This window comes from Coffea eugenioides, chromosome 5 (genome assembly GCF_003713205.1).
Source record: "Coffea eugenioides isolate CCC68of chromosome 5, Ceug_1.0, whole genome shotgun sequence".
Taxonomy (NCBI): Eukaryota; Viridiplantae; Streptophyta; class Magnoliopsida; order Gentianales; family Rubiaceae; genus Coffea; species Coffea eugenioides.
The window spans coordinates 37,199,680-37,217,980 of record NC_040039.1 but is presented as its reverse complement, the minus strand read 5'-3'; the positions used below and the strand labels follow the sequence as shown (position 1 = coordinate 37,217,980).

General features: G+C 38.9%; 3 protein-coding genes across 3 annotated transcripts; 1 reads left to right on the top strand and 2 right to left on the bottom strand.

Annotated features, from left to right (window-relative positions):
* Positions 1–3,141: 3,141 nt before the first annotated feature.
* On the bottom strand, positions 3,142–5,073 carry LOC113771531. The gene is made up of 2 exons (XM_027316107.1): positions 3,526–5,073; positions 3,142–3,417 (listed from the first exon to the last, which is right to left on the bottom strand). Exons 1-2 carry the CDS (start codon positions 5,071–5,073, stop codon positions 3,142–3,144), a joined length of 1,824 nt encoding a protein of 607 aa, XP_027171908.1.
* A 54-nt stretch (positions 5,074–5,127) lies between these two features.
* On the bottom strand, positions 5,128–6,309 carry LOC113771530. Its single transcript, XM_027316106.1, has 2 exons — positions 5,870–6,309; positions 5,128–5,776 (listed from the first exon to the last, which is right to left on the bottom strand). The coding sequence occupies exons 1-2, from the start codon at positions 6,307–6,309 to the stop codon at positions 5,128–5,130; spliced, it is 1,089 nt and encodes a 362-aa protein (XP_027171907.1).
* Positions 6,310–13,700: 7,391 nt separating this feature from the next.
* On the top strand, positions 13,701–16,846 carry LOC113772131. The gene is made up of 3 exons (XM_027316688.1): positions 13,701–13,973; positions 14,541–14,708; positions 14,828–16,846. Exons 1-3 carry the CDS (start codon positions 13,707–13,709, stop codon positions 16,601–16,603), a joined length of 2,211 nt encoding a protein of 736 aa, XP_027172489.1. The 5' UTR covers positions 13,701–13,706; the 3' UTR covers positions 16,604–16,846.
* Positions 16,847–18,301: the final 1,455 nt, after the last annotated feature.

The following is an 18,301-nucleotide window of genomic DNA, read 5'->3' as shown; positions in this document are numbered from 1 at the left end:
CGCGCGGCTGTCTGCGAGGAGGAGAAGATGGCGCGCGGGGCTGTGGTGGAGCTGGACAGCAGCGGCAATGGAGGTTGGCGTGAGGTGAGGCAAAGCTAATGATGGCCGCGGAAGAGAGAAAGAAGCGAGGTGGGGGCGGCGCGTCTGGTGGTCAGCCGCTGGTGGAGCACGAGGTCGCAGAGCTGGTGGCGGCTGAGGTTGACTGCACGGCGGTAGTCGTGGGCTGTGGGAGGAAGCGGTGCGCGGCGTGGGCTGTGGGAGGAAGCGCAAGTGGAGATGGCGCAACGGGCTCGCAGGGGAGAGGGCTGCGCGCGAGGGCTGGCAGCGTGCGGTTGATGGGAGTGGCTGGGCAGCGTGCAGGTGGGGCGCGACTTGGTGCTGGTACTGGCGCCCGTGGGTGATGAAAAGGAGGAACGTTGCTGCGTGGGTGAGGTTGTGGCGCAGTAAGCGGCGGATGAAGGAATAGAAGGGAAAGGGGACAGGGGTAGCGGGGAAAAGGAAGAAAGAAAGAAAGGAAAGAAAGAAAAGAAGAGAAGAAGGAAAAAGGAAAGGAAGAAAAAGAAAAAAAAAAAAGAAAAAAAGAAAGGCCGCGCTATGCTCTGCCATATATATATTTTTTTTTTTGAAATAATAATAATAAAAATAAATAAATAACAATTTTTTCCTTTGCTTTTGGGTCGTCAAACATGGCGTGGGCACGCCCAGATTAGAAAACATCCACTGACTCAGAGAGTCACCTTACGCACTTTAACGCGTGCCCTCCTCGCGTGGGCACGCCAAGATTCTATTTTCTGCCGGCGTCGCGAGATGTTGAGAATTTACTAACACGGTGCGGGCACGCCATGTTTTACAAACGTCCTCTGACCATGGGACTTGGACTGAGACGCTTAACGCGTGCCCTCCTTGCGTGGGCACGCCAAGATTACCTATCCTGATCAGAGTTAAAAAACATCAAGAGTGACTAGTACCCACGTGAGAAACGACATAATTGAATAATTAAGCACTAAAACAACAAAATTAACAATTGGGTTGCCTCCCAAAAGCGCCTTTCTTTAACGTCTTTGGCTAGACGTTGTCCAAAACTTTGCTTAAACTAAGCAAATCGAGTCCTCTAAGTGCATCATCTCCACTCGCTCAATTGGGAAACCTTCATAATATGGCATGAGACGGTGACCATTCACTACAAATTTCTTCTCTTTTTTCAAACTTTGGATCTCTACTGCACCATAATGAAAGACATTAGTCATAACAAAAGGGCCAATCCAACGAGAACGTAATTTACCTGGAAATAACTTCAATTTGGAGTGATACAGTAGAACTTTTTGCCCACAAACGAATGTCTTCCTAGAGATCTGTTGGTCATGAAAAATCTTATTTTTCTCCTTATAAATTACCGCATTCTCATAGGCTTCATTGCGAATCTCCTCCAACTCCTGTAACTGTAACTTCCTTTGAATTCCGCCCTCCTCAATATCCTTATTGCATTGCTTAACCGCCCAAAATGCTTTATGCTCGAACTCCACTGGAAGATGGCAAGGCTTACCAAATACCAACCTATAGGGAGACATCCCTATAGGTGTCTTGTAAGCGGTCCTGTATGCCCACAAAGCATCTTCCAACCTTGAACTCCAGTCTTTCCTATCAGGGCGGACCATATTTTCCAAAAATAGATTTTATTTCCCTATTCGAGACTTCAGCCTGGCCATTGGTCTGTGGATGGTAGGAAGTGGAAACCTTATGAAGTACACCATATTTCCTGAACAAAGCAGCAATTGTCTTGTTGCAAAAATGCGTCCCCCTATCACTCACAACTGCCCGTGGCATTCCAAATCGCACGAAAATGTTATACTTTATGAAACCTGCTACCACCTTTGAATCATTAGTGCGGGTGGCTTTTGCTTCCACCCACTTAGAGACATAATCCACTGCTAGTAAAATATATAAAAATCCACTAGAATTAGGAAAGGGACCCATGAAATCTATACCCAAAGTATCAAAAATCTCAATGAAAAGCATGGGCACCTGTGGCAGTTGATCCTTTCGGGATAAATTGCCTACCCTCTGACATTTATCACATGTTTTACAAAACAAGTAGGCATCCTTAAATAAGGTAGGCCAATAAAATCCACTTTCCAACACTTTTCTAGCAGTCCGTTTAGGTCCAAAATGACCCCCACATGCAAAAGAGTGACAGAAAGTCAATATAGATTGGAATTCACTTTCACTTACACATCGCCTCATTATTTGGTCAGCACCTTGTTTCCAAAGATAGGGATCATTCCAGACATAGTACTTTGCATCGCTTTTTAGTTTGTCCCTTTTCGCCTTGGGCCAACCTGCGGGCAATTTGTCAGTAACCAAATAATTCACAATAGCTGCAAACCAAGGAGGGGATGAATTAATAGAAAGTAAATGTTCTTCAGGAAAAGACTCCCTTAATGGTAATTCCTCCTCCGCTACCAGTATTCGACTTAGGTGGTCAGCTACTAGATTCTCTGCTCCTTTTTTATCTCTGATTTTCAAGTCAAATTCCTGCAGGAGCAATATCCATCTTATCAAACGGGGTTTAGCGTCCTTCTTGGTCAGTAGATACCTCAAAGCTGCATGGTCAGAATACATAATTACTTTAGCACCTAGCAAATAAGGTCTAAACTTTTCTAAAGCAAAAATAACAGCTAAGAGTTCTTTCTCCGTAGTGGAGTAATTGAGTTGAGCGCCATTTAAAGCTCTAGAGGCGTAATATATTGCGTGCGCCGCTTTCTCCACTCTCTGTCCCAAAACTGCTCCCACGGAGTGGTCGCTGGCATCACACATAACTTTGAATGGGAGATTCCAATCAGGGGGTTGGATGACAGGTGAAGAAGTGAGTAGTTTTTTCAACTTCTCGAACGCTTCTTTGCACTCCTCGTTGAATTCAAAATTGACATCCTTTTGCAAAAGCCTGAAAAGTGGTGCCCCGATCTTTGAGAAATGCTTGATAAATCTGCGATAGAAACCTGCATGTCCTAGAAAAGAACGAACTTCCCGTACAGTTACGGGGTAAGGTAAAGCAGATATCACATCTATTTTAGCTTTATCAACCTCAATTCCTCTAGACGACACTACATGTCCTAGAACTATCCCGTGCTCAACCATGAAGTGTCATTTTTCCCAATTGAGCACTGGGTTAGTCTCAATGCATCTTTTTAAAATCAATGTCAGGTTATCTAAGCAATCGTCAAAACTATCACCATAGACACTGAAGTCATCCATGAATACCTCAATTATTCTCTCCACATACTCAGAAAAAATGCTAATCATGCACCTCTGAAATGTTGCAGGGGCATTGCACAATCCAAATGGCATCATTCGATAGGCAAAAGTGCCAAAGGGGCAAGTGAAAGTTGTTTTCTCTTGATCCTCTGGTGCAATTGCTATCTAAAAATAACCAGAGAAACCATCTAAAAAACAATAATAGGCACGACAAGCTAACCTTTCAATTATTTGATCGACGAATGGAAGAGGAAAATGATCCTTCTTGGTCACCGCGTTCAATTTGCGGTAATCGATGCACTGGCGCCAACCCGTAGGCTTTCGAACTGGAACGAGGTCCCCTTCATGATTTTCTTCCACAGTTACCCCTGCTTTCTTTGGCACCACTTGGACTGGACTCACCCACGGGCTATCTGAGATAGAAAAAATGATTCCCACGTCCAGAAGGTTGATTACCTCTTTCTTGACCACTTCCATCATGATGGGGTTCAATCTCCTTTGTGGTTGTCTTATCGGCCTAGCATCCTCTTCCAGGCGAATTCGATGCATGCACACGGACGGGCTTATACCCTTTATGTCCGCAATTGTCCAACCTATAGCTTCCTTATGCTCCCTTAGAACCCGTAGCAGCTTATCCTCCTCCCTGGGTGATAATTTGGATGAGATTATCACTGGTAACGTCCATTTTTCACCTAGATAGGCATACTTTAGATGCTCGGGCAGAGGTTTTAACTCCACTTCAGGTGCCTGCACGATAGAGGGTAATAGCTTTAGGTGTGGTTCAGGCACCAATATAGGAGCGACATCATACCTTAGAGAACTTTGGCCTAGTGATTGCAAGGCTCCAACCATTCTTTGCAAACTGACATCTAACTCCATTTCACAAGTTGCTTCCAGATCCAAATGTTTGGTGATTGCTGTCTCCAATTCATCCCTGCTATTAATTTCAAACACTTCTTGCACCAAAGGGTCGATTACACTCATAGCGAAAATAGCATTAGAATGACAAGGATATCTCATGGCCTCAAATATATTAAAATGAACTATTTCTCCATCAAATTCCATCGTTAGGGTGCCCTCACTAACATCAATTTTTGTACGAGCCGTGCTCAAGAAGGGCCTCCCCAACAAAATTGGTGATGGATTTGGAGAACGTTCATTACCCATATCAAGAATATAAAAATCAGCGGGGAACACTAAATTGTTCACTTGCACTAACACATCTTCTATCACCCCATCGGGATAAGCATTAGTCCTATCAGCCAATTGAATTATAATGCCAGTTTCCTTTAAGGGACCCAAATTTAGAGAAGCATAAATAGCCTTGGGCATCACATTTATAGAGGCTCCTAGGTCTAACATGGCATTCCTAATGCTAGTGTTCCCGATTTTACAAGGGATAGTGAACATACCTAGCTCTCCACACTTGGGCGGAAGTTTTCTTTGAAGCACTGCGGATACGTTCTCTCCCACAATTATCCTTTCATCTCCCCTCAATTTCTTCCTATTGATGCATAGGTCCTTCAAGAATTTGGCATACCGGGGTACTTGCTTAATTGCGTCAAGTAAGGGGATATTTATCTCCACCTTTCTAAACATCTCCAGAATTTCCTTTTTCTTGTTATGCTTTTTAAGCCTTTCCAACCTGCTAGGAAAAGGTGGTGGGTTAGGCTTAACTGGAACCACTGGGGTACGTATTACCTTTTTATTTATGCCGGGCGTTCCTTCTTCCTCAAGCTCCTTCTCAATGCGGTCCTCATTCTTGTCCTTCGGAGCTACTGGTGCTGGTCCTTCAACCTCTTTCCCACTCCTGAGGGTCATTGCACTTACATTCTTGGGATTCACCTCAGGTTGGGATGGCAGTTTTCCCTTTCCCTAGGAGTCCAGTCGGTTGACAATTGAGGCCAATTGACTCATCTGATTTTCCAAGTTTTGCATACGCGCCTTCGTCTCTTGACTGCTGGCCTCAGTGTCCTGCTGAAATTTCATAGTGTTAGAGGCTATGATTTTAACCATGTCTTCTAAGGACATACCTGGGTTAGAGGAGGGTTGATTCTTTGTTTGATATTGTTGCTGGAAGCCCTGTTGTCTATTGGGGGTGAAATTTTGTTGCTTATTTCCCCCATAGCTCAGATTTGGATGATCCCTCCAACCCGGATTGTATGAGTTGGAATAGGGGTCATACTGTCTACGTGGCATGGGCATGTTACCAGCCATGTTTGCTTGCTCAATTCCCTCCTCTTGTAACTGTGGGCACGAGTCGGTGGTATGACCACTGTTCGTACAAATCCCACACACCTTGGCCTGCTGTACATTTCCTACAGCTATCTGTCGAACAAATGAGGTTAATTCAGATAACTGCTGTTGAATGGAAGATGAGCTTACCTCGTTGACCTTTCTCGTAGGAACATCCTCTCTTGTACCAAACTGCTGGCAGTTCTCTGCCATTCGCTCGATTAGTTCCCAAGCCTCTTGGGTAGTTTTATTCACCAGTGCACCTCCACTTGCTGCATCAATGATATTTCTATCGTTTATCAGTAGCCCCTCGTAGAAGTACTAAATCAGCAGTTGATCACTTATTTGGTATTGAGGGCATCGGGTGCGCAGCCTGGTGAACCTCTCCCAATATTCATACAAGGATTCCCCGTGAAATTGTTTGATGTCACATATTTCCTTTCGCAAACTAGCAGCTCTGGACGCAGGGAAATATTTTTCAAAAAATTTTTTCTGCATCTCTGGCCACGTGGTGATAATGCCTGCAGGTAGACAGTATAACCAGTCTTTTGCCGAATCCTTGAGAGAAAAAGGGAAGGCCTTTAACTTAATTTGTTCATCAGTTACTCCCGAAGGCTTCATACTCGAACACACCACATCAAATTCCTGCATGTGTTTGTGGGGTTCCTCACCTGACAGACCATGAAAAGTAGGCAACAAATGTATTGGACCAGGTTTTAATTCAAAAGCTGCATTCTCACTAAGGCGAGGGAAAGTTATGCAGAGAGGTTGTTGGGTCAAGTTTGGAGCGGCCAACTCCCGTATTGTTCGTGCATTTGCCATGGTGACTTCCTCCTGGTCCGAATCACTCGAGTGATCACTATGCAGATTTAACGATTCCACCTCCGGATCCAGTCCTTGAGATGCACCACTGGACTGCTCCTCTCTGAGCTGTCTAGTCTCTTTCCTAGTTTGACGTGCAGTCTTCTCTACTTCAGGGTCAAAAATTAAGTCGCCTGTACGAGAAGAACGAGGCATAAACTAAAAAAATACCAGAAAGAAAGAAAGAAAGCAAAAACAAATTAGATTTAAAAAGGAACAAATAATTAATGCCAGTCCCCGGCAACGGCGCCAAAAATTGACAGGTGCCGAACCTGTGCAATAATAAATACCTACTCAAACAAAATACAACTTCTGTAGACAGTGATAAGTAGGGTCGAATCCACAGGGACTGGGGATATTTGTTTCTTTTAAAATTCCAATTGGAATGAGGGGGATTTTATCGGAGTTAAACTAAAAAAACAATTAAATAATTCACTGGAACAAATAATTAACTAGCACGAATATAAAAAAAAGGGAATTAAATCAAGAATATATAAATTCTAGCCAAGGATACAACTATTCAGGCATAGTCCAATTATCCGATCATTGATGCAAGGGAGGTTCACTTAATGTATTAATAGGCTAGTTATAGTCGTTGACGAAGTCTAACGACCAATTTTTCCTTAATTTATTGATAACCAAGGTACGACCGTTGATTACCCCTAATCAGAAAATACTCCTAGGTACGACCATAGGAATTAATTTCCCAATTGCATTAACAACTAGAAAAACATAGCCCTAATCAATAACACGCTACGAGGGTTATTTAAATTAGATTGCACGCTCCCCTGATGTGTAAACATACCAGTTACCACTAATATTAATCAATCAAACAATTACGGATTTAATTGACTAAATTGGCACGAGATTAATAAATCACATTGAACATCGGGCCCTTGACATTCAATTAATAAATAAATCCCATGAGAATTCAAGCAGACATCATACAAATATTAATAAATTGAGGAACGCGTGAAAACTAATTAGATCTCACAGAATTTCGGGATTGCGCCGTCGAGTTGACCCTTGACTAGATTGAAGGTTTAGCCACGCCGCATAATTAAATCACCTCACGAATTAAATGATTGCAACGGCATTGCATTTACTAGAAAGCAAGGAATAAAAGATGTTTCCCCGTTGGGGAATATTGTCAAACACCTGGCGTGTGTCAGAGGCCAGTCAGAAAAAGAAAGAAAACTAAAAACTGAACTAAAAACTAAAATTGGCCGCTTGCTTCTGTCCGTTCTCTACTTATAGAGAAACAAAAGGAAGTTGACTAAAGCTATCTAGTCTCTGGTCCCACCGCAATTGGGAAGCAAGCAAAAGATTACAAGGAAAAAGCTTCTCCTCGTGTGTTTCTCTCAAAAGCCCAATTGAAGAAAAGCCTTTGCTTCTTCGTGGTCCTCGCTGATGTCCCTCTTAAAAGCCAAAGGAGATTACTAATACTCTCTCCCGTAGGACTTGAGCCAATGAAGTACACAAGGTGGGCCCTTAGCCCAATTGTCTCTTGTTCCCTTTCTTTTTGGTAGTTTTCTGCTCCATTCCTGGAATTAGACCCAAATACCAAATTATAAGTAGATATCGGCAATTAACACAATATTTGATAGGTATAACAGGGGAAATGAGTAATAAAATTACTATCAAATAATGCCCTATCAGCAAGCAGGCCCATAGTCATTAAGATTTAAGACATTGCACAATACATCTTTTTTGACATGGTAAGAAAAACTTTAAACTGGCTTAATGAACTATCAATGATTGATTGGATGAAGATAACTCCTGCTTTGATTATGACTTTTTGTTAATGAAGCTGAGGTGAAAATTAATTAGTCAAATGAATGATACATAATGCAAAACATTAGGAATTTAACTTCCAATTGTGCCTTCCCATAATGCAAAAGATCACAATAGATAGATTAGATATTCATAAACCTATTTCGTCTCTGGTCTCCTTTATAAGCTGATTGTCATGGATCGTATAATTTCTTCATTACTGAGCTATCACTTTTTAATCCCAGCTTTCACTGTTTGAAAAGCATTGGTACCAATACTTGGGTCGTGGTCGATATGCGTAAACTGTAAGCTGGTGGAAGCTTACTGACCATTTCGGTTGGCATATTAAATCAAGGTTGAAAAATAAAAATTTCTACATTATTATTTAATAGTTTTTTCAAGTTAAGGTCTTAGTAACTCTATTTAAGTCAAGTTATCGTAGTTTTATTATTAAGAAATTAGTATTTTATTAGAAGATTTTTTATGATTGTAAGACTTATTTACTAAATCATCTAGTCTACAAATAGGGAGTCTTATTGTTATTATTAGTTAAGGAGGAAAATTTGATAGTCTTGTTATTATGATGCATATTTAATATATTGTTGTAGGTATTATTTTTTTCCTCCCACACATACTCTTTTGTGTGTAAATTACCTCTCTATATACATGATTTCTATGAAATTTATCTCCTATCTTTTTTGGGTTGTACAATTTCTGTATTAAGCTCTGACAACGAAGTTTATCTCACTTTCCTCAATAATATACCAAGAAAATCAAGTCCCATTAGTTCCAATTGTTTGGGCTATATAAGCAAAAGCTGCAAAACTACAAGAATCTGTAACAGCTCAAACATGTTCCCAATCCAAAGAAACGTTTATCATTCAATCATCAGTTTGTAGCCAATTAATCCACCTTTGCCTTCACAGCTCATTGAAAGCCCGAATACCATGTGGGGATGGATTTCGTTCATCAACATCAGTAAAGAATTTTCTCCTACTCTTAGTTGCCATGAGCTTTTCAGTAAACCATGCTTCAGCTGCAAAACTGTTTCGAAATGAGACTGATCGACTTGATCTGCTTGAATTCAAGAATCAGATATACGATGACCCGCTTGGAGTGCTGAACTCTTGGAACCATGGAATGCAGAAATTGTGAGAGTAGTTGACTTAAAATTATAGACTTAAAAAGTCCGTCAATAGCAACTGTTTGGTCCTTCCTGGAAAGTAGTTGAGTGAAGTGGACAAGTCATTTAGCAGACAGATTGTCATAGACATGAAAGAATAATAAATTGTGGCCCACGAATTACGAATATAGAAATTGTGAGGGTCTGAAAATTGAATAATCTCCCGATGCTCAAAATTTTTCGATAGAAAAATTTCTTTGTTGCCTCTCCCAAACACATTGAGATTCTTAGCTGAAGTAGAAAGGGAGGCGACAGACCAAAACAAAGCAAAACGGACAATGTCATCCCAAAGTATTTGTCAGAGTGTAATTTACTTCAACAAAATCCAGTTCCTCCTTCAAGTCATACTCAGGGCATGCAAGGAACAACAAAAACTAAGAGTTCATGGCTACTGAGTGCCAGATTGACAAACAAAGCCTCGTACGGGAAGCTTTCTACTGTTTCCTAAGAAGAACAGAACATCATGTCCAGTTCTTTGACAGGCTTGAAATCTATGCCCTAAGGAATGAGATAGAATACACATTCTCATCGTTCATTTCTGTCTCAAGAAAATGGCAAACTTCAGAAGGAGAAATTCACAGAGAAATTCATCCACCAAAACCCATTACTTTCTCATACAAATCCCTTTTGGTGGAAGTCGATGTGGTAATCTACTTGTATATGGTCATGTCTTTACTCATAATTTTGCTTTTTCAAGAAATTAATTTGTTTTACCTAAAAAATCAAAAACTAATAGCGGGGTCAATTAAAGGCAGAAGCAATTTAATTTTCTGGCCTTGCATATTGGGCACACTAGCAGAACCAATGCTCAATGTGGATGACCAGAAGGTGTTCCTTCTTGGGACGAAAAGTAAATCAGACAATACGGCCAATTATGACGTATCGATGTCATGTCATTATGGAGTCATCAATGTACACATCAGCACTCATAAACTCAATGCCAATTTGCAGACTTCTAATATATCTATTCCTACGTTTCTTTGATGGCTTGTTTTGGATTTTTGCTTCAAGTTGATGGAATAACTTAATGTGGTGGGGGAGGGATGGGTTGAGTGGTTCAGGAGAGATAGGATTGTCAATGAAATTGAAATAAGTTGAGCTTGGCCTACTAGGCTCGAGAAAAAGTCCAATGAACCTAATCTTTCGTTAAGATAGATGTGTTTGGATCTAAATATTAAGCTCGAATTAAATATGAACCTAACTTGGGCCTTATTAGGTTTAAATCAGATATTGACCCGATAAAATTATAACTTGATATAAATATATAATAATAATACTTTATACATTATGTGTCAAAATATATTAATATATATAAGAAATATTAACTATACAAAATTACGTCTATAGATTCAGAAACACAAATCTTAGTATGAGTAAATTGAGGACCTTTGAAGATGTATTTACTGTTGTTCACGTTTTATTACTATTTTTCATGTACTTTGAATTAATTGGATATTTTATTATTATTGAAAAATTCTTGATTATATACTTTTTAATGAGTTGTTATCTGTTACTGGTTTGTATATAGTTTTAATGCTATGGTCCTGTGGATATTAAATTAGTTTTAGAACTTAATAGTTATAATACTTATATTGAGAAAATTAATGAGCAGTAAGTAAGTTTAAACTAAACCCAAATTAAACTCACAGCCAAATTTTTGTGAGTCAATTATAAATTTCACATTTATTAATCCGAAACTTATAACCCAAAATCTGAGAGTGGTACTAACTATACGAAATGAGTCTGGGTTTGTTAAAATCCGACTCAAATAGCCCCATTGACAGGCTAAGAGATAGGAAGTCTGTGTGAGAAGTTCTAAGTGCAAACTCTCTCACTTACACTTAAATTAATGTGGTCACATGCATGATGAACATTCAGCTCTTAGGAGCACGTTCATATCGTCGGGCAGACTTTGGATTTGTTGAATTATTTGTTCTATTTTGACGACAAATCTTTCTGCTGTCTGGGTAGTACGTAGCGGTGTCAAAATGGGTGGCGGATTTGGGTTGGATAAAATGGGTAATGGGTATAAGTGAGTCAACCCATTTATACCCATTTAATTAAATGGGTATAAATGGGTAAGTCAAAAAATGAATTGGGTAACCCAATTATCCATTTATAACCCATTTATTTTAACTTTTGGTAAGCTCATTTAAATTCATTTTTGCAAACTAAGTTATCAATTTATACCGCTCTTTGTACCCATCATTAGTTTTAAATATTTACTTATAATGTTCAATAAGTCTAATTATCAATTTTTTTTCATTTATACTCTATGTCACAAAATTACCTATTATTTAATAATTGAATAATAAGAATATAAAAATTTGAACTAAGTACTATAAAAATTAATATAAAAACTTAATCCAAAAATTTTGAACCCCTAATATTTTTTTCATATATAAATTTAAAATTTCATTTTAGAAAGATAAGAAAATAGGCTAAAATTTACCATAAATTGGTAATGCTGAAAAATGAGCAAGTTAACAAACTAAGAGAAAATAAAATAATAAGATAAAACCAATAAATAATAATAATAATAATAATGAAACAAAAGTAGTTAACATCATGACAAAATAAAAAATTTGAAAAAAAAAAGGGTGGGAGAAACGAAGAGACTTGGGGGGAAGAGAATTCTAATTGGGTTAATTGGATTTGATGGATTATCCAATAATACCAATTTGATGGGTATGGGTATTATTAGGTAACCCATTTATACCCATATATAAAAATTTAAGATACCCATACTCATCTATTCGTGAACGGGTATGAATAAATTTAGTTAAGTTGATTAATTTGTCACCTCTAGTAGGACGTACAGGAATGGTTCAAGTGAGTGTGTTGTACGTGTGAGAGAGGTAATTAGCGGATAACGTTTGCCAAATTTGACCTATGTGTCCTTTTTCTTGTCGTTGTTCCTATTGACACAACCCAACTTGTAGATGTAGAGTCTCAAGCCAGACGAAGATAGCCTGTGAGCCCGCCCGCCATGGAACATAAGATTTACAATTTACGTTCCGATCGATGTCAGTTATTAACGGAGAATTACGTATATTTTAGGGTAAATTATATTTTACCCCCTGTGATTTAATATTTTTTACATAATTCCCTTATGATTTCAAAAACTATACATAACCCCCTCATGGTTTGGATTAAAGTGTCAAAGTGACGGAAATTATCATTGGTCACGGAACTTCTAAAAATGTCGAAATTATTCTTATAAATACATGACACACTAATCCCGTTTGATTTTTATATTTTACCATATGACTCCCTTATGATTTAATACTTTACCATATAACCCCTTTATGATTTTCAAAATATACACATAACCCCCCTTGGTTAATAAATAATTTTCAACTTTACATAAGGGTATTTTTGACATTTTAGGTGACTCCGTTACGAATGATCATTCCCGTTACATTGACACTTTAATCCAAACCATGAAAAGGTTATGTATAGCTTTTGAAACTATAGAGGAGTTATGTAAAAAAACTCCAAACCACAAAGGGGTAAAGTGGAATTTGTCCTATATTTTATTGGCATCTAGAATTTATTTGGTAATAGGCAGACGTTCATCTTTCCTGCATCAAGAAATTTTTTTTTTTTGTAGGAGAAAATTCTTACATTAGCGCACAAGACGTAAATGTTTGGTTGGAATAGTCAATAATGATTGCTTACAAATATTGTTGGATTTTGTAAAATTACACGATAACAGGAGTGATATTACTGCATCAGCATCACTAGGATGATTATGAACCACACTATACCATACAATACATGCATGGCAGAATACCAATTTACCTATTTGATAGTTCAATTTTCATCAATTACCGTCCTAGGTACGATACTAATTCAATCCAATTAGAAAAATTCTTACATTTGCAAAATCGACTAGTGACCCAGCCGCCTGGAGGGTCCCAGTCCAGTGTCCACAAAGCTACTCAAGCGATCCATTGCTTCCCCTACAAAAGAGAGAACCTCCATGTACCCTCCCCACAATGTATCTACCCTCTCGTCTGAATTGAATTCTCTTCCATTCTTCTGCATTTGCCAATCAGGAGAACTTGAGGAGCAGAATAAACAAGAACTGCATACTCCTATTCCTCAAAAGTTAATAATAATGTCAATCCTACGATTTCAATCGGATCATGCTGGAGCAGCATGGAGATCATGCATAGCTTCAGCCTTCCGAACAGCCTTAGCTTGCACAATTATTGGTTGCATCACCCTCTTTGACCTGCCTTCATTTAAGCATCAAATAGCATTTCCCGCTTTCTCCTACGTGACAGCAATTCTTCTTGTCACAGATGCCACAGTGGAGGACACCTTCCGTGGCTGTGGGCATGCCTTGTACGCTTCCGTCTTTGGTGTCTGTCCTGCCATCCTTAGCTTATGGTTAATGGGGCCAGCCCAGCTAACCATTTGCACCACCCCCGTTGCGGTGGCGCTTAGCGCATTTGTGGTGGTGCTGCCTGAAAACAGCCACCTGATATCAAAGCGTATAGCACTCGGCCAGATTGTTGTTGTCTACGTATTAGCTTTCATCAATGGTCCCAAAACTGACCCTATTTTGCACCCCATCCACGTCTTAGCCAGTACGGCTATTGGAGCCGTGGCTTGTGTTTTGGCCTCGTTGCTTCCTTACCCAAGCTTGGCATGTTACGAGGTAATTTCCTGAAATTCTGTAAACATTATTACCCGAATGTACTCTCTTTATTTTTTTTGTTTTGGGAAGCATATCCGACCGTATTCTTATTATAGCGTCTCATATCGTTGTATAATACTGTATAGTTTAGTGGAAATTCTCGAATAGACAAGATTGCTTGTAGACCATGAGAAGGTCAGTTATAGACCGGGTTCATGAGTATGTCAAGACACAAATATACAGACTCTCACATGTGAATGTAGGACTCACGTATCTGTCGCTTGATGTATTCATACATCGGGTCCATAATAAAAAAGACCTAATAATACAAGATGCTGTAAGAAATAAATAGGTAATGCATAATGACGTAAGAAAATACACGTATTCAAGCTGTCAAAGTATTTATCACATGATTTATAAGTGAGTTTATAAATACGGTCCACCGAATATTCTATTAGTTTAGGTGACGGAGGATATACCATTCTTGTCTCATGTGATGTCAAAAATATATTGAACCGTACTTCAAGCACGTGCTCCATAACGAGAATTATTCCTTTTTTATTTATTTATTTATTTTTGGGAAGACAGGTAAAGAAGAAATTCAAGCTTTACACTAAGAATGCTTCGGAGAGGGTAGGGGTCCTTATGAAGGCGTTCTCTGCACAAGACGAAACATCAGCACAAGCACTGATTTTGCAATCCAAGTCCTTGGCTCGCACGGGAACCAAATTACTTAGGAGCATCAAATCCAAGCAGGTAAGCTCACTTGAAAAGCTGTATCCTTACCCTAATGGGGCTACAACTTCTATTATAGGCATTGGACCATAGGCACTAACTATTTACGATGATTTTTTTTTCTTTCCCCTGTGAAACAGGAAAGTATGCTATGGGGAAGGGTTCCAGTCAAATTTTTGAAACCTTACTGCACGAATCCAGGACAGATATTGCAAGAAATTGAGACACCTTTAAGAGGGATGGAAATTGCTTTGTCCAATGGTTCCGTACCATTTCCAGAGCGCAAATATGATCTAGCAGGAATTGAGGAGCTTATTTCGCGTCATATTAAAAGCATGCCCCTTACTGTCCCCGAAGCAAATGCAGAAAACATTGCTGAGTCCCTCCAAACTCTTCGAACCGTCCCAACAAACCATAGACAATTACCCTCTATTTTCTTCCTTTTTTGCTTGAAGCTGCTACAAGCAAAACTAGCTACCACCTCAGCAATCAGTTCTATCAAAGAAGGATCAACTGATCCAGGAAAACAGGAGAAATGGTTCTTCATAAAGATATGGAGAAGCTTATCCATCAACATCAACAAAAGCAGGCTTATGCCAGCTTTCAAATGCTCACTTTCATTAGGCCTAGCTGTGTTCTTTGGATCATTATACAGCAAGGAAAACGGATTTTGGGCGGGATTGCCAGTTGCCATAAGCCTTGCATCAGCCAGAGAACCAGCATTTAAAGTTGCAAATGTTAAGGCTCAGGGGACAGTATTAGGAATGGTTTATGGCGTATTCGGTTGCTTTATTTTTGGAAAATATGTTCCAATACAGCTTCTATCCCTTCTTCCATGGTTCATTTTCTGTAGCTTTTTACGGCGCAGCCATATGTATGGCCAGGCGGGAGGAATTTCAGCAGTTATAGGGGCAGTACTATTATTAGGAAGGAAAGATTTTGGTCCCCCAAGTGAATTTGCAATAGCAAGAATCACAGAAACTTTCATTGGAATATCTTGTTCAATCGTGGTAGAACTTGTTTTACAGCCCACAAGAGCTTTTGCTCTAGCGAAAGTTCAGCTCTCCAAGAATTTTGAAGTGATGCGAAATTCTATTGGTGCGATTAGTCTCACTGCCAGCGAGGCCAACTTGGAGGAAAGCCTGAAAAAGCTTAAACTCCAAGTGAATGAACTAGGAAAATTCATTGGTGAAGCTGAGGTGGAACCCAATTTTTGGTTTTTGCCTTTTTACAGTGCTTGTTACAGTAAGCTCTCCGTGTCCTTGTCAGAGATGGTGGAGTTCCTACATTTCATCACTCATGCAATTCAATTTCTCCATCAAGAATCAGGAAGAATGGACACCAATTTGTGGAAGGAAAGTATGAGCAAGATAAATGCTGATCTCAAGATTTTCAAGGAAATAGTTGACTCTTCAATAAAGTGTTTTGAGGAGGTCAGTCTGGTAAAATCACTCGTGTTATTGGACAAAGAGATGAAAAGGAAAAACATTTCCCTTGATCTTGAATCGGGTAAATCACCAAAAATCCCTTCTATGATGAAATTACCAGGTTCAGAAGAAGAAGTGACCATTGAGAAAACTCTAACCTATTATCTTCAGCATTGCAACGAATTTCTTGAGGCTATTCACGCTGATAAAGGTGAGAAGGAGCTCAAGAGCCGCATTGCATTGATTTTGAGCTGTATTGGTTTCTGCATGAGCGGCCTTGTAAGGGAGACCAGAGAGATTGAGAAGGCTATTAAAGAACTTGTGCAGTGGGAGAACCCGTCAAGCCTTGTGAATTTGCATGACATTTCTAGCAAGATACATGCTTTAGCAGCAGCAGTAGATACCATGCCAACGCAAGTTGGACCAGTTGGCAATAACGGGTCACTTTCTCACAAAAGATTATGTGTTCGAATTCCGCTACCGATGTGAGAGTTGTGCTGGTGGGTGATCTGTAAGTATCTCGGTAAATGAACTATGGTTCAGGAGGCCTGCCTTGACCCGTGGTGGTGATCGGAGTCGAACCTATCAAAACTTTTTCTTACCAAAAAAAAAATAGATACCGACCTGTAGAAGAACTGTAGCTAAACCATAGCAAAGATTTGATTCCAAGGAAATGATGATTTTTGCATGTGTAACTGATCATTCCTGAAATCCCCTCGTGTGAATTTTGCTTCTGTTGATCACGATTAAGATTTAAATCAGTAGCATGACCTGAAAAGTAACTTGGCAAGCTAATGAACAAATTTTCACAAGTTTCTTACACGAGAAGTGATAATCACCTGTTGTCATATCATTGGTCTTTCCCCTCGTCCCTGTAGCATAAGAAGTTGTTTTCTATATAAAAGATATGTTAAAAAAATAGGAATTTCTATATAAAAGTCACAATAACGATTAGGGTGTGAATATTTTTCTTTAGAAAAGATATTACTATAAAAAAGTTTTGATTTGATGTTTAAAAGCTAAGGACATAAGTGTCTAACACATGTATAAAGTGTGAATTTAGCATGAAAGGGTTTGGATTTAAGTTCTTCCTAAAATGAATTGAGTTAATTGAAAGGATAATAGTCTAGCCTTTTTAACACTGTAAATTATCTAACACTCATGATATATTTAGAGGAAAAATCCAATACTAAACGGAAATGATTTAATCAACAGAAACAAAATAATAGATAACCCATCTATTTGATTTTAGAAATTTCCGTGTTTGTATCTATTATTTAAGAATGTCATAATTTAGAATCGTTTTTTTGTAGGTGGACTCTATTTAGAGAGAGTTGGTACTTTTGTTATTTCATTTTATATAATTTTGTTGTTCCTTCCGTGCCCTGAGCATGACTTGAACAAGGCACTGGATTTTGTTGAAATAAATTACACTCTGCCAAACACTTTGAGATGACCTTGTCCGTTTTGCTTTGTTTTGGTCTTTCGTCTCCCTTTCTACTTCAGTTAAGAATCTCAATGTGTTTGAGAGAAGCAGCAATGAAATTTCTCTGCCAACAGTTTTTGAGCATACGGAGATTATTCAATTTTCAGACCCTCAACGCCTAAAAAAAGTTAAAACTCTCGAAACTAGAGACACTGTTTTAGACTTTTCTCAAAGTTTTTCTAACTTCTCATTTAGGTCGTCAATATTAACCAATCTGAATACTCTCACTCATTTCTACATTGGTGGACCACAATTCATTATTCTTTCATGCCCATGACAGTGAGTCTGCTAAATGACTTGTCCACTTCATTCAACCACTTGGTAGGAAGGACCAAACAGTTGCTGTTGACTTACTTTTTAAGTCTATAATTTTAAGCTTGCATTTTAGTACCCTGCATGTCTACTCTGGAAGGACTAGAAGACTTTAGTCTCCTCGTACAAATACTAGGGAGATGGACAAAGATAGAAAAGGTTTCAAATCATAAATTACAGTAATCACTTTTCTTGACGCTATATTTGTCACTATTAATGTCCACTTCACTTTTCTTGATGGGTAAAGACCTTTTAGTATAAGACAAAGTTTATTTGTCTATAATATACACTACTATGACAAATCGGTTAGAATAATAGAGCGTAATTTTAGAATATTTTAAAATATGAAGAATGATTTTCTGCAATAAATCAATCCTTTATGTGATCTT